The 15845-nt window shown below is 54.4% G+C and overlaps 1 protein-coding gene across 9 annotated transcripts in view; it reads right to left on the reverse strand.

The window, feature by feature from the left end:
• The window catches only part of ARHGAP32 (Rho GTPase activating protein 32), a 300910-nt gene that overhangs the window by 20726 nt on the left and 264339 nt on the right, over positions 1 to 15845 (reverse strand). For 8 of the 9 annotated variants that reach the window (XM_075327856.1, XM_075327861.1, XM_075327859.1 and 5 more), the window contains 4 exons: positions 13739 to 13940; positions 13295 to 13449; positions 13142 to 13216; positions 11942 to 12928 (listed from right to left, as the gene is read on the reverse strand). In XM_075327856.1, the coding sequence (XP_075183971.1) occupies positions 11942 to 12928; positions 13142 to 13216; positions 13295 to 13449; positions 13739 to 13940 (1419 nt within the window). The remainder of the gene's footprint in view (positions 1 to 11941; positions 12929 to 13141; positions 13217 to 13294; positions 13450 to 13738; positions 13941 to 15845) is intronic. The other variant, XM_075327854.1, reaches the window with a different exon arrangement.

The following is a 15845-nucleotide window of genomic DNA, read 5'->3' on the forward strand; positions in this document are numbered from 1 at the left end:
AGAAATCCCTCTAGTCTGGGTCTCCCAGAGCCTGCTGCCTTTCCCCAGCCAGATCGCATGTGTAATGGCTGCCGGCGTCCTTGTGGAGAGGGGGGGCGGGCCCTGGGCGTACACCGACGAAGAGCGGGAAGTCTGCTTCCCCCTGTGCCTAGTGAGAGGGCTGGAGCATGTAAATAAAGCTCCAGCCCTCGGCGCTGCCAATTGAGCAGCGTCTCTCCCCTACCCTGATTGACAGGGTGGGGGCGGGAACGAAGCGGCGCTAGGCCGCAGAAGCCGGGGGCTAAAGTTAGAAGCGCCGCCGCCGTAAAAGCGCGGTCGGCGCAAAGTCCCCGGCGCACCACAAGTCGCAGCTGCGCCGCCGCTCCAGGAGCGGTCGGCGCAGTAGTTCCCAACATGTAACGTCACTCAGCAAAGCTGCAGTGACCTAACCCCAGCGTACAGCGCTACTGTCCCCGGCGCACTATAACGCTCAGCAAGCCTTGAGAGTGTCCGTGCCTGCCGGGGACACAGAGTACCTGAAAGTTGCAGGGCCTTGTCCCTGAACGGCACTGCCGCTCCAAATCCAGCAGGTTCTATGGGTCTGTGGATGGAGCCCGGCCCCAGGGCTTGGGGGCCGGCAAGATCCCACTTCCACAGAGCCCTCCAGGGGATGTGGAAGGAAAGCAGCATGTGGGCTCCAGCCTCTGTACCAGCAATAGGTACCTCAACCTTACAAGCACCACCGCGGGTGAGAAGGGAGCATGCTGGGGGCCCTATATGGGCCCTCTTTTCTTCCATCCGATAGAGCCAGCAGCTACTGCTGACTACAAACAGTGGAGCTATGCGTGGATGTCTGACCTCCTTCGCACAAAGCAGAAAACTGGTGAGCCAGTGATCCCACTGGGGGTGTATAGCCAGAAGGGGAGGGGCCTTACACTTTTTAGTGTAATTGCTTTGTGTGGCCTCCGGAGGCAGTGCTATACACCCAATCGTCTGGGTCTCCCAATAGAGCGCCGAAGAAAAGTTGCTAGTGGACGTAATCATGGATATTTAGGCTGCAATGCCCTGCACATGAGGTAAGAGACACGGCTAATCAGGAGAACTATACTACATCTGTAATTGTAGGGATTAGTTAATATTATACACCTACCTTATATTGGGATTGGATCTTGGAGAGGGGAATACCCTTATACAGGGAATTTTCCATGGCTGCCATCACCAGACACCAGGTCATGTCACATATATACTGCCCAATGTTATGGCGTAAATCTCCCACAATGCCCAGCCGTGAGCTTCATAGGGGGAAAAAAGATGGCGACTTTCATTAGGCCTCCAGGTGCAGTGACCACCCCACTACAGCAATGTATGGAGGAGGGGGCGATGGGATCCCACCACAAGTGACACCACCTGCAAAGTGCAGTTACTCAAAGGATCTGTCCGGAGGTTTTCTAGATTAGAGGCAATAAGGGAACTGTCGCCTCCAGGTCCTCCTCCCCATAGAATGTAATGAGCACCACCTGTCACCTCCAGCTCCCGCTCTCCATAGAATGTAATGAGCACCATCAGTCGCCTCCAGCTCCCGCTCTCCATAGAATGTAATGAGCACCACCAGTCACCTCCAGCTCCCGCTCTCCATAGAATGTAATGAGCACCACCAGTCACCTCCATAGAATGTAATGAGCACCACCTGTCGCCTCCAGCTCCCGCCCTCCATAGAATGTAATGAGCACCACCGGTCACCTCCAGCTCCCGCCCTCCATAGAATGTAATGAGCACCACCTGTCACCTCCAGGTCCCGCTCTCCATAGAATGTAATGAGCACCACCTGTCACCTCCAGCTCCCGCCCTCCATAGAATGTAATGAGCACCACCAGTCACCTCCAGCTCCCACCCTCCATAGAATGTAATGAGCACCACCTGTCACCTCCAGCTCCCGCTCTCCATAGAATGTAATGAGCACCACCTGTCACCTCCAGCTCCCGCCCTCCATAGAATGTAATGAGCACCACCTGTCGCCTCCAGCTCCCGCCCTCCATAGAATGTAATGAGCACCACCTGTCGCCTCCAGCTCCCGCCCTCCATAGAATGTAATGAGCACCACCTGTCACCTCCAGCTCCCGCCCTCCATAGAATGTAATGAGCACCACCTGTCACCTCCAGCTCCCACCCTCCATAGAATGTAATGAGCACCACCTGTCACCTCCAGCTCCCGCCCTCCATAGAATGTAATGAGCACCACCGGTCACCTCCAGCTCCCGCCCTCCATAGAATGTAATGAGCACCACCTGTCACCTCCAGGTCCCGCTCTCCATAGAATGTAATGAGCACCACCTGTCACCTCCAGCTCCCGCCCTCCATAGAATGTAATGAGCACCACCAGTCACCTCCAGCTCCCACCCTCCATAGAATGTAATGAGCACCACCTGTCACCTCCAGCTCCCGCTCTCCATAGAATGTAATGAGCACCACCGGTCACCTCCAGCTCCCACCCTCCATAGAATGTAATGAGCACCACCGGTCACCTCCAGCTCCCGCCCTCCATAGAATGTAATGAGCACCACCAGTCGCCTCCAGCTCCCGCCCTCCATAGAATGTAATGAGCACCACCTGTCACCTCCAGCTCCCGCCCTCCATAGAATGTAATGAGCACCACCTGTCACCTCCAGCTCCCGCCCTCCATAGAATGTAATGAGCACCACCTGTCACCTCCAGCTCCCGCCCTCCATAGAATGTAATGAGCACCACCTGTCACCTCCAGCTCCCGCCCTCCATAGAATGTAATGAGCACCACCGGTCGCCTCCAGCTCCCACCCTCCATAGAATGTAATGAGCACCACCGGTCACCTCCAGCTCCCGCTCTCCATAGAATGTAATGAGCACCACCAGTCACCTCCAGCTCCTGCCCTCCATAGAATGTAATGAGCACCACCTGTCACCTCCAGCTCCCGCCCTCCATAGAATGTAATGAGCACCACCAGTCGCCTCCAGCTCCCGCCCTCCATAGAATGTAATGAGCACCACCGGTCACCTCCAGCTACCGCTCTCCATAGAATGTAATGAGCACCACCGGTCACCTCCAGCTCCCGCTCTCCATAGAATGTAATGAGCACCACCAGTCACCTCCAGCTCCCACCCTCCATAGAATGTAATGAGCACCACCGGTCACCTCCAGCTCCTGCCCTCCATAGAATGTAATGAGCACCACCTGTCACCTCCAGCTCCCGCCCTCCATAGAATGTAATGAGCACCACCAGTCGCCTCCAGCTCCCGCCCTCCATAGAATGTAATGAGCACCACCTGTCACCTCCAGCTCCCGCCCTCCATAGAATGTAATGAGCACCACACCTGTCACCTCCAGCTCCCGCCCTCCATAGAATGTAATGAGCACCACCTGTCACCTCCAGCTCCCGCCCTCCATAGAATGTAATGAGCACCACCGGTCGCCTCCAGCTCCCGCCCTCCATAGAATGTAATGAGCACCACCAGTCGCCTCCAGCTCCCGCCCTCCATAGAATGTAATGAGCACCACCAGTCGCCTCCAGCTCCCGCTCTCCATAGAATGTAATGAGCATCACCAGTCGCCTCCAGCTCCCGCTCTCCATAGAATGTAATGAGCACCACCAGTCACCTCCAGCTCCCACCCTCCATAGAATGTAATGAGCACCACCAGTCGCCTCCAGCTCCCACCCTCCATAGAATGTAATGAGCACCACCAGTCGCCTCCAGCTCCCGCTCTCCATAGAATGTAATGAGCACCACCAGTCACCTCCAGCTCCCACCCTCCATAGAATGTAATGAGCACCACCAGTCGCCTCCAGCTCCCACCCTCCATAGAATGTAATGAGCACCACCAGTCACCTCCAGCTCCCGCTCTCCATAGAATGTAATGAGCACCACCTGTCACCTCCAGCTCCCGCTCTCCATAGAATGTAATTAGCACCACCTGTCACCTCCAGCTCCTGCCCTCCATAGAATGTAATGAGCACCACCTGTCACCTCCAGCTCCCGCTCTCCATAGAATGTAATTAGCACCACCTGTCACCTCCAGCTCCCGCCCTCCATAGAATGTAATGAGCACCACCTGTCACCTCCAGCTCCCGCTCTCCATAGAATGTAATTAGCACCACCTGTCACCTCCAGCTCCTGCCCTCCATAGAATGTAATGAGCACCACCTGTCACCTCCAGCTCCCGCCCTCCATAGAATGTAATGAGCACCACCAGTCGCCTCCAGCTCCCGCCCTCCATAGAATGTAATGAGCACCACCGGTCACCTCCAGCTACCGCTCTCCATAGAATGTAATGAGCACCACCGGTCACCTCCAGCTCCCGCTCTCCATAGAATGTAATGAGCACCACCAGTCACCTCCAGCTCCTGCCCTCCATAGAATGTAATGAGCACCACCAGTCGCCTCCAGCTCCTGCCCTCCATAGAATGTAATGAGCACCACCAGTCGCCTCCAGCTCCCGCTCTCCATAGAATGTAATGAGCACCACCGGTCACCTCCAGCTCCCGCTCTCCATAGAATGTAATGAGCACCACCGGTCACCTCCAGCTCCTGCCCTCCATAGAATGTAATGAGCACCACCAGTCGCCTCCAGCTCCCGCCCTCCATAGAATGTAATGAGCACCACCAGTCGCCTCCAGCTCCCGCCCTCCATAGAATGTAATGAGCACCACCGGTCACCTCCAGCTCCCGCCCTCCATAGAATGTAATGAGCACCACCAGTCGCCTCCAGCTCCCGCTCTCCATAGAATGTAATGAGCACCACCAGTCACCTCCAGCTCCTGCCCTCCATAGAATGTAATGAGCACCACCTGTCACCTCCAGCTCCCGCCCTCCATAGAATGTAATGAGCACCACCGGTCACCTCCAGCTACCGCTCTCCATAGAATGTAATGAGCACCACCGGTCACCTCCAGCTCCCGCTCTCCATAGAATCTAATGAGCATCACCTGTCACCTCCATAGAATGTAATGAGCACCACCAGTCGCCTCCAGCTCCCGCCCTCCATAGAATGTAATGAGCACCACCGGTCACCTCCAGCTCCCGCTCTCCATAGAATCTAATGAGCACCACCAGTCGCCTCCAGCTCCCGCCCTCCATAGAATGTAATGAGCACCACCGGTCACCTCCAGCTCCTGCCCTCCATAGAATGTAATGAGCACCACCTGTCACCTCCAGCTCCTGCCCTCCATAGAATGTAATGAGCACCACCTGTCACCTCCAGCTCCCACCCTCCATAGAATGTAATGAGCACCACCTGTCACCTCCAGCTCCCGCCCTCCATAGAATGTAATGAGCACCACCGGTCACCTCCAGCTCCCGCCCTCCATAGAATGTAATGAGCACCACCTGTCACCTCCAGGTCCCGCTCTCCATAGAATGTAATGAGCACCACCTGTCACCTCCAGCTCCCGCCCTCCATAGAATGTAATGAGCACCACCTGTCACCTCCAGCTCCCGCCCTCCATAGAATGTAATGAGCACCACCTGTCACCTCCAGCTCCCGCCCTCCATAGAATGTAATGAGCACCACCAGTCGCCTCCAGCTCCCGCTCTCCATAGAATGTAATGAGCACCACCGGTCACCTCCAGCTCCCACCCTCCATAGAATGTAATGAGCACCACCTGTCACCTCCAGCTCCCGCCCTCCATAGAATGTAATGAGCACCACCAGTCGCCTCCAGCTCCCGCCCTCCATAGAATGTAATGAGCACCACCGGTCACCTCCAGCTCCCGCCCTCCATAGAATGTAATGAGCACCACCTGTCACCTCCAGCTCCCGCCCTCCATAGAATGTAATGAGCACCACCAGTCGCCTCCAGCTCCCGCTCTCCATAGAATGTAATGAGCACCACCGGTCACCTCCAGCTCCCACCCTCCATAGAATGTAATGAGCACCACCGGTCACCTCCAGCTCCTGCCCTCCATAGAATGTAATGAGCACCACCTGTCACCTCCAGCTCCCGCCCTCCATAGAATGTAATGAGCACCACCAGTCGCCTCCAGCTCCCGCCCTCCATAGAATGTAATGAGCACCACCTGTCACCTCCAGCTCCCGCCCTCCATAGAATGTAATGAGCACCACCTGTCACCTCCAGCTCCCGCCCTCCATAGAATGTAATGAGCACCACCTGTCACCTCCAGCTCCCGCCCTCCATAGAATGTAATGAGCACCACCGGTCGCCTCCAGCTCCCGCCCTCCATAGAATGTAATGAGCACCACCAGTCGCCTCCAGCTCCCGCCCTCCATAGAATGTAATGAGCACCACCAGTCGCCTCCAGCTCCTGCCCTCCATAGAATGTAATGAGCACCACCAGTCACCTCCAGCTCCCACCCTCCATAGAATGTAATGAACACCACCAGTCGCCTCCAGCTCCCACCCTCCATAGAATGTAATGAGCACCACCAGTCGCCTCCAGCTCCCACCCTCCATAGAATGTAATGAGCACCACCAGTCGCCTCCAGCTCCCGCTCTCCATAGAATGTAATGAGCACCACCTGTCACCTCCAGCTCCCGCCCTCCATAGAATGTAATGAGCACCACCGGTCGCCTCCAGCTCCTGCTCTCCATAGAATGTAATGAGCACCACCAGTCGCCTCCAGCTCCCGCTCTCCATAGAATGTAATGAGCACCACCAGTCGCCTCCAGCTCCCGCTCTCCATAGAATGTAATGAGCACCACCTGTCACCTCCAGCTCCTGCCCTCCATAGAATGTAATGAGCACCACCTGTCACCTCCAGCTCCCGCCCTCCATAGAATGTAATGAGCACCACCAGTCGCCTCCAGCTCCCGCTCTCCATAGAATCTAATGAGCACCACCAGTCGCCTCCAGCTCCCGCCCTCCATAGAATGTAATGAGCACCACCTGTCACCTCCAGCTCCCACCCTCCATAGAATGTAATGAGCACCACCTGTCACCTCCAGCTCCCGCCCTCCATAGAATGTAATGAGCACCACCGGTCACCTCCAGCTCCCGCCCTCCATAGAATGTAATGAGCACCACCTGTCACCTCCAGGTCCCGCTCTCCATAGAATGTAATGAGCACCACCTGTCACCTCCAGCTCCCGCCCTCCATAGAATGTAATGAGCACCACCAGTCACCTCCAGCTCCTGCCCTCCATAGAATGTAATGAGCACCACCGGTCACCTCCAGCTCCCGCCCTCCATAGAATGTAATGAGCACCACCGGTCACCTCCAGCTCCCGCCCTCCATAGAATGTAATGAGCACCTCCTGTCACCTCCAGCTCCCGCCCTCCATAGAATGTAATGAGCACCTCCTGTCACCTCCAGCTCCCGCCCTCCATAGAATGTAATGAGCACCTCCTGTCACCTCCAGCTCCCGCTCTCCATAGAATGTAATGAGCACCACCTGTCACCTCCAGCTACCGCTCTCCATAGAATGTAATGAGCACCACCGGTCACCTCCAGCTCCCACCCTCCATAGAATGTAATGAGCACCACCGGTCACCTCCAGCTCCTGCCCTCCATAGAATGTAATGAGCACCACCTGTCACCTCCAGCTCCCGCCCTCCATAGAATGTAATGAGCACCACCAGTCGCCTCCAGCTCCCGCCCTCCATAGAATGTAATGAGCACCACCTGTCACCTCCAGCTCCCGCCCTCCATAGAATGTAATGAGCACCACCTGTCACCTCCAGCTCCCGCCCTCCATAGAATGTAATGAGCACCACCTGTCACCTCCAGCTCCCGCCCTCCATAGAATGTAATGAGCACCACCGGTCGCCTCCAGCTCCCGCCCTCCATAGAATGTAATGAGCACCACCAGTCGCCTCCAGCTCCCGCCCTCCATAGAATGTAATGAGCACCACCAGTCGCCTCCAGCTCCTGCCCTCCATAGAATGTAATGAGCACCACCAGTCGCCTCCAGCTCCCGCTCTCCATAGAATGTAATGAGCACCACCTGTCACCTCCAGCTCCCACCCTCCATAGAATGTAATGAGCACCACCTGTCACCTCCAGCTCCCGCCCTCCATAGAATGTAATGAGCACCACCGGTCGCCTCCAGCTCCTGCTCTCCATAGAATGTAATGAGCACCACCAGTCGCCTCCAGCTCCCGCCCTCCATAGAATGTAATGAGCACCACCTGTCACCTCCAGCTCCCGCCCTCCATAGAATGTAATGAGCACCACCAGTCGCCTCCAGCTCCCGCTCTCCATAGAATGTAATGAGCACCACCTGTCACCTCCAGCTCCTGCCCTCCATAGAATGTAATGAGCACCACCTGTCACCTCCAGCTCCCGCCCTCCATAGAATGTAATGAGCACCACCAGTCGCCTCCAGCTCCCGCCCTCCATAGAATGTAATGAGCACCACCTGTCACCTCCAGCTCCCACCCTCCATAGAATGTAATGAGCACCACCTGTCACCTCCAGCTCCCACCCTCCATAGAATGTAATGAGCACCACCGGTCGCCTCCAGCTCCTGCTCTCCATAGAATGTAATGAGCACCACCAGTCGCCTCCAGCTCCCGCTCTCCATAGAATGTAATGAGCACCACCAGTCGCCTCCAGCTCCCGCTCTCCATAGAATGTAATGAGCACCACCTGTCACCTCCAGCTCCCGCTCTCCATAGAATGTAATGAGCACCACCAGTCACCTCCAGCTCCTGCCCTCCATAGAATGTAATGAGCACCACCTGTCACCTCCAGCTCCCGCCCTCCATAGAATGTAATGAGCACCACCAGTCGCCTCCAGCTCCCGCCCTCCATAGAATGTAATGAGCACCACCGGTCACCTCCAGCTACCGCTCTCCATAGAATGTAATGAGCACCACCGGTCACCTCCAGCTCCCGCTCTCCATAGAATGTAATGAGCACCACCAGTCACCTCCAGCTCCTGCCCTCCATAGAATGTAATGAGCACCACCAGTCGCCTCCAGCTCCTGCCCTCCATAGAATGTAATGAGCACCACCAGTCGCCTCCAGCTCCCGCCCTCCATAGAATGTAATGAGCACCACCAGTCGCCTCCAGCTCCCGCCCTCCATAGAATGTAATGAGCACCACCGGTCACCTCCAGCTCCCGCCCTCCATAGAATGTAATGAGCACCACCAGTCGCCTCCAGCTCCCGCTCTCCATAGAATGTAATGAGCACCACCAGTCACCTCCAGCTCCTGTCCTCCATAGAATGTAATGAGCACCACCTGTCACCTCCAGCTCCCGCCCTCCATAGAATGTAATGAGCACCACCAGTCGCCTCCAGCTCCCGCCCTCCATAGAATGTAATGAGCACCACCGGTCACCTCCAGCTACCGCTCTCCATAGAATGTAATGAGCACCACCGGTCACCTCCAGCTCCCGCTCTCCATAGAATGTAATGAGCACCACCAGTCACCTCCAGCTCCCGCCCTCCATAGAATGTAATGAGCACCACCTGTCACCTCCATAGAATGTAATGAGCACCACCAGTCGCCTCCAGCTCCCGCCCTCCATAGAATGTAATGAGCACCACCGGTCACCTCCAGCTACCGCTCTCCATAGAATGTAATGAGCACCACCAGTCGCCTCCAGCTCCCGCTCTCCATAGAATCTAATGAGCACCACCAGTCGCCTCCAGCTCCCGCCCTCCATAGAATGTAATGAGCACCACCTGTCACCTCCAGCTCCCGCCCTCCATAGAATGTAATGAGCACCACCTGTCACCTCCAGCTCCCGCTCTCCATAGAATGTAATGAGCACCACCTGTCACCTCCAGCTCCCGCTCTCCATAGAATCTAATGAGCATCACCTGTCACCTCCATAGAATGTAATGAGCACCACCTGTCACCTCCAGCTCCCGCCCTCCATAGAATGTAATGAGCACCACCGGTCACCTCCAGCTCCCGCCCTCCATAGAATCTAATGAGCACCACCAGTCGCCTCCAGCTCCTGCCCTCCATAGAATGTAATGAGCACCACCAGTCGCCTCCAGCTCCCGCTCTCCATAGAATGTAATGAGCACCACCGGTCACCTCCAGCTACCGCTCTCCATAGAATGTAATGAGCACCACCAGTCACCTCCATAGAATCTAATGAGCACCACCTGTCACCTCCAGCTCCCGCTCTCCATAGAATCTAATGAGCACCACCTGTCACCTCCATAGAATGTAATGAGCACCACCGGTCACCTCCATAGAATCTAATGAGCACCACCGGTCACCTCCAGCTCCCGCCCTCCATAGAATGTAATGAGCACCACCGGTCACCTCCAGCTACCGCTCTCCATAGAATCTAATGAGCACCACCGGTCACCTCCAGCTCCTGCCCTCCATAGAATCTAATGAGCACCACCGGTCACCTCCAGCTCCTGCCCTCCATAGAATGTAATGAGCACCACCAGTTGCCTCCAGCTCCCGCCCTCCATAGAATGTAATGAGCACCACCGGTCACCTCCATAGAATCTAATGAGCACCACCGGTCACCTCCAGCTCCCGCCCTCCATAGAATGTAATGAGCACCACCGGTCACCTCCAGCTACCGCTCTCCATAGAATCTAATGAGCACCACCGGTCACCTCCAGCTCCTGCCCTCCATAGAATCTAATGAGCACCACTGGTCACCTCCAGCTCCTGCCCTCCATAGAATGTAATGAGCACCACCAGTCGCCTCCAGCTCCCGCTCTCCATAGAATCTAATGAGCATCACCTGTCACCTCCATAGAATGTAATGAGCACCACCGGTCACCTCCAGCTACCGCTCTCCATAGAATGTAATGAGCACCACCTGTCACCTCCATAGAATGTAATGAGCACCACCGGTCACCTCCAGCTCCTGCCCTCCATAGAATGTAATGAGCACCACCAGTCGCCTCCAGCTCCCGCCCTCCATAGAATGTAATGAGCACCACTGGTCACCTCCAGCTCCCGCTCTCCATAGAATGTAATGAGCACCACCAGTCACCTCCAGCTCCCGCCCTCCATAGAATCTAATGAGCACCACCTGTCACCTCCAGGTCTCCATAGAATGTAATGAGCACCACCTGTCACCTCCAGCTACCGCTCTCCATAGAATGTAATGAGCACCACCGGTCACCTCCAGCTCTCCATAGAATGTAATGAGCACCACCTGTCACCTCCAGCTACCGCTCTCCATAGAATCTAATGAGCGCCACCTGTCACCTCCAGCTCTCCATAGAATGTAATGAGCACCACCTGTCACCTCCATAGAATCTAATGAGCACCACCTGTCACCTCCATAGAATCTAATGAGCACCACCTGTCACCTCCATAGAATCTAATGAGCACCACCTGTCACCTCCATAGAATCTAATGAGCACCACCTGTCACCTCAATAGAATCTAATGAGCACCACCTGTCACCTCAATAGAATCTAATGAGCACCACCTGTCACCTCCATAGAATCTAATGAGCACCACCTGTCACCTCCATAGAATCTAATGAGCACCACCTGTCACCTCCATAGAATCTAATGAGCGCCTCCTGTCGCCCCCTATCTCAGCAGGACATTTGCACCCGATGTCCTTTATACCCACAGACGCTTCAGGGTACGGCTGATGTTTTTCCTCTACGCCCTTCTCGGCATCTTTCTGACTGAACATTTGCAGCAATAGTTAATGTCGCCTGAAACAGACGACGTGGGCACAAACCCTAAAGGGGAAATCTGCATTTGCTGAAGGCAGAATGTGAGCGTTCCCCATTGAGATGAATGGGGCGATATATAGGCTCTGAAGATATCCTGACACTGCTTCTCTCCAGGCACAGGGGGCACTGGTGAGCGGCTCCGTAGACTCGCTGGTTGGGATTGTGCGGCTTGTCCTTTACTGGAGACTAATTTGCCCTTGGTTTCTCACCCACATCAGTCGGTAATTTGTGGGTTTCCGCTGACAGGTACCTTCTGTTCCTGGTTTCTATCCGCGTCCTAATAACACGGTTACATCATGCAGTAATTATGCGCGGAGTGACCCGGCCGGTTTGGTGTGGGGATTACTACATACCTGGGGGTGTAGGCAGGCCCGGGACACACGTGCTCTCTGCTCCGCATACTTCGGTGATCGGAGATGATCCGGCTCGGTGGCAGGTGCTGAGCTCCTGGATGAAGCTGTCGGTAAAGGCGAGCTCGGTGCTGCACGCCACGTGGGGGGCTCCTGGAGAAACGTTCCCCGCAGTCTCCTCGGCCTCATATCCAGGGCTGCTCCACTGAGATGTTATGAAAGAGTCCATAGTCTGGGCCGAATCTGCAGCTGTAGATAGAAAGAAGTCTGCAGGGTCCATGTCCAGAGAACTACAAGTAACAGCCGGCATAGTCACCAGCTCTCTACAAAGGCTATCCTTGCACCACACAAGCGATGGGGCCGCCCCACCACTCCCCTGCATGCTTTCAATCATTTCCGATACTCGGCTGGGCAGCGAGACAGTGACTGGTTCTGATATAGTTAATGGCGGAGATCGGATTGCTTTTCGGCCCACTTTTGGTGAGAAGGCTTGCACCACCTTTTCTGCAAAAGTTGAGGATTTTGGACTCTTGTCAGCGCTGGGACTACGGTCCGGTGTGATGAAGGGACTGGTGATCCGATCCTGGTATGGGGACATGGGCTCTGAGCTGTGGCCACTGGCGGACGCTTGAGCTCCACATTGAGCCATCTCTTTGCTGCTGATCAGAGAGGAGTCCAGGAGGAAAATACTGTGAGGATCCAGACCGTCATTCTCTACTTTTGGAGGGCTGCACTGAAAAGACATTGGGTCGAAATCTAAACTGGCCACCCCAATATCGGGTGGGCTGAGATCCTCGTCTTCGTGCGATCGTGTGGATAACATGGCGGGCACATGAATCAATCCTTCGTCCCCATCGCTGTCTGGATCATGCGGCAGATTATCGTAGGAATTGCAGCGATTGCAGCCTTCCAGTAAATCCCCGTTGTATGAAGCAGAAAGCGCGTCACTGCTGGAGCGCGGGCGCCGAGGTCGGAAGAGCTTGGACTCCACTGCAAAATAAAGAGACAATCGATAATGAGGCGTCATTTACACCGTCTGTCACTAGGAGGTGCAGAGCGGGACCCGGACTCTGCATCCAAAAAGATAGGAGGAAAAACGAAAAGTAGCCGAGGCCATAGCCTGCCCCAGTGACCAGGTTCCCGTGGTGCCATTACTTTTACACTTTCTATCAGGGCGGCACAGAGGCGTCGGGGGGGACGTACCGTCAGCGGCCTGCAGGGAACTCAGCGACTCCTCACTTTTAGCGGAGCGCATAGTCCCGGTGTCTCCTCTTCCACCTGCAGAAATGAAAGTCACAATCCATGAAAGTGATCAGTGCTTCCCATCACAGCAGACGCCGTGTGCCGGCTCCTCACCCGCTAACGCCATGGCCTTCATCTCGGAGGGCTCACTGGGGTTCCGGGTTAGTTTCCTCTTAGACATTGAAGACGAGGATGACGACTTCCCCAGGTTGAAGAAGGAGCGCCAGCTGCCCACCGGGGACTTCTTCATCTTGGGGGGCGGCCTTTTTCTTGCAGATAAGGGAGACAATTGATGTTATGATACAAACGCAAAATTCACATTTCATGAAAACTATGGAGCTGAAGTGATAAATCTCCCTGGACGCCTTTATTACTGACACTGCACAGTGATGGATTATGTACGGCACGAGGAAAACACGAGGGTGAAGGAATCAGCCCCCCACGCCTGTCTGGACAATGGAGGCAGTGCTATGCTGCAATCTGCAATCTGCGCGCTCCTCTGGCTACCACTAGGTGGAGCCCTGCACATCCCCACACGCGGCTCATCAGTGTTCTCACCTCTCTGATGGAAAATCAATGACCGTGTGGAACTTTCCCTGCAGAGCAGCCGGTCCTTCTCCCACCTCTATGTATTTACTGTCTGCCACCACTGGAGAGTTTATCTGAGCCTGTGTCCGAGCCTGGGCCTCTTCAAGACTAAGCAGCTTTGTGGAAGGTGAAGACACAAGGAGAGACTTTGGTCGCGACAGAGATGTGTGGCCTAATAATGAGAGGAAAAGTAAAGTTCAGATGATCCAGGCGGTGGATCCCCAGTGGAGGGTCATCAGGGAGCCCGCACAGGTACAATACACAGCACAAATGCTCAACATCAACCTCCGGTCTCGAGGGAAACAAATATCAACTTTTCAGCAAAAGATTATTTTTTTCCCTCACAACTTCACTTTATTAGGCAAAAAAGTTACATTTCAAGATAAAAGTTAAACAAAGGTGGCAATGTAAGGAAGAAAAGCTGCAGTGTAAAGCATGGGCAAGGCCGCGCTCACAGCGGTATTTTGCCGCAAAACCGGATCCGTTACAAATGCGTTTCAGATCTATTAATTTCCAATGAAATTGCGGCAAGATGCGGTCACATGTGGTTGTGTGCGTCATACATGTGACCGCATCTTGCTGCGATTCCATTGGAAATTAATGGATCTGAAACGCATTTGTGATGGATCAAAATACCACTGATATGAGCGCGGCCTAAGAAGAGCAGCTTGAATCTATGATTAGTCGGAAGGGTTTAGGGTTGGACTACCTGGCTGCTTCATTTCCTTTCCACTGACTGCAACATCCCCATTGACACTTCCTACTCTGCTGTCTCTAAGGTTCTAACACTCACTTTCTCCTTTGGCCTCGCGCAATGATCCTAGGCAGCCACCCACAAAGATGGCCACACACTGGACACCATCTTCACCAGCCACTGTTCCCTATCTACCCTCTCTAACTCTACTATCCTCCTGTCTGACCACAACCTACTCACATTCTCTTCCTTTTCCAAGTGCACAATCCCCACCCCACAAATTTACACACCCTTGCAGAAATCTAAATCACCTTGATTTACACTCACTTTCTGATTCCCTTCTCCCTCTTGCGTCTGCAGATTACATAGGTTCCCTACATGATGTAGATGCTGCTGCCGCTTTATATACCACAATAGCTGCAGCTATTGAATCGGCCTCATCCCTCACACAATCAACCCTGGCATACTAGCCTGATTAAAGAACTGAGACAGGCTTCCAGGGTTGCTGAGCAGAGATGGAACAGATCTGTTTTCACAGAGCACTTCATTGCACACAAACAGTCTCTCACCACGTTCAAGTTCACACTGGATGCTGAAAAACAAACCTACTTCTCATCTCTCATATACTCCTGTCCCACAATTCCATCACCTTCAATTTTCTACTCCATCTCCCGGTTTTTGCCGCATTCTTCAAGCTGAAAATTGTCAATATCAGATATAGCTTTGCCCTACAGTCCCCACAGATCCTCCTCCACAATACTCAGCTCTCTACCACCAAGACCAGCTTCTCCACCATTACAGAAGAAAAACCTTCCTCTAAACTCTCCAGATCACGTCACCACCTCTGCCAATTGACCCACCTTATCCCCAAACTCAGCATAATCTTCATCCCAACCCTAACCCATCTGTTCAATTTATCACTAACTGGTGTATTCCCATCATGCTTTATACATGCCTCCTTCACACCCAGCCTCAAAATGTCCTCCCTTGACCCAGCCTCTGTGTGTAGCTATCGCCCCATATCACTTCTCCCCTACGCCTGTCCATCTTGAACTGTCCTCCCTCCTCTCCTCCTGCTCCCTCTTTGACCGGTTACAGTCTGGCTTCCGACCCCCTCATTGAAACTGCCCATATTAGAGACCTACTAACAGCCAAAGCCAAGCGGCACTACTCTGTATTCCTCCTCCTTTACCTGTCCTCCTCCTGGACCTGTCCTCTGCCTTTCACACAGTGCACCAGTCCCACCCAATACTACAGATTCTCTCATGTCTTGGCGTCACAGGCTTGGCACTATCTTGGATCTGACCCTAACAGACCGTACATTCAGCGTCTCCCACTCTCACACCACCTCCTCATCTCGCCCCCTATCTGTCGGTGTCCCCC

This window comes from Anomaloglossus baeobatrachus, chromosome 11, assembly GCF_048569485.1.
Source record: "Anomaloglossus baeobatrachus isolate aAnoBae1 chromosome 11, aAnoBae1.hap1, whole genome shotgun sequence".
Taxonomy (NCBI): Eukaryota; Metazoa; Chordata; class Amphibia; order Anura; family Aromobatidae; genus Anomaloglossus; species Anomaloglossus baeobatrachus.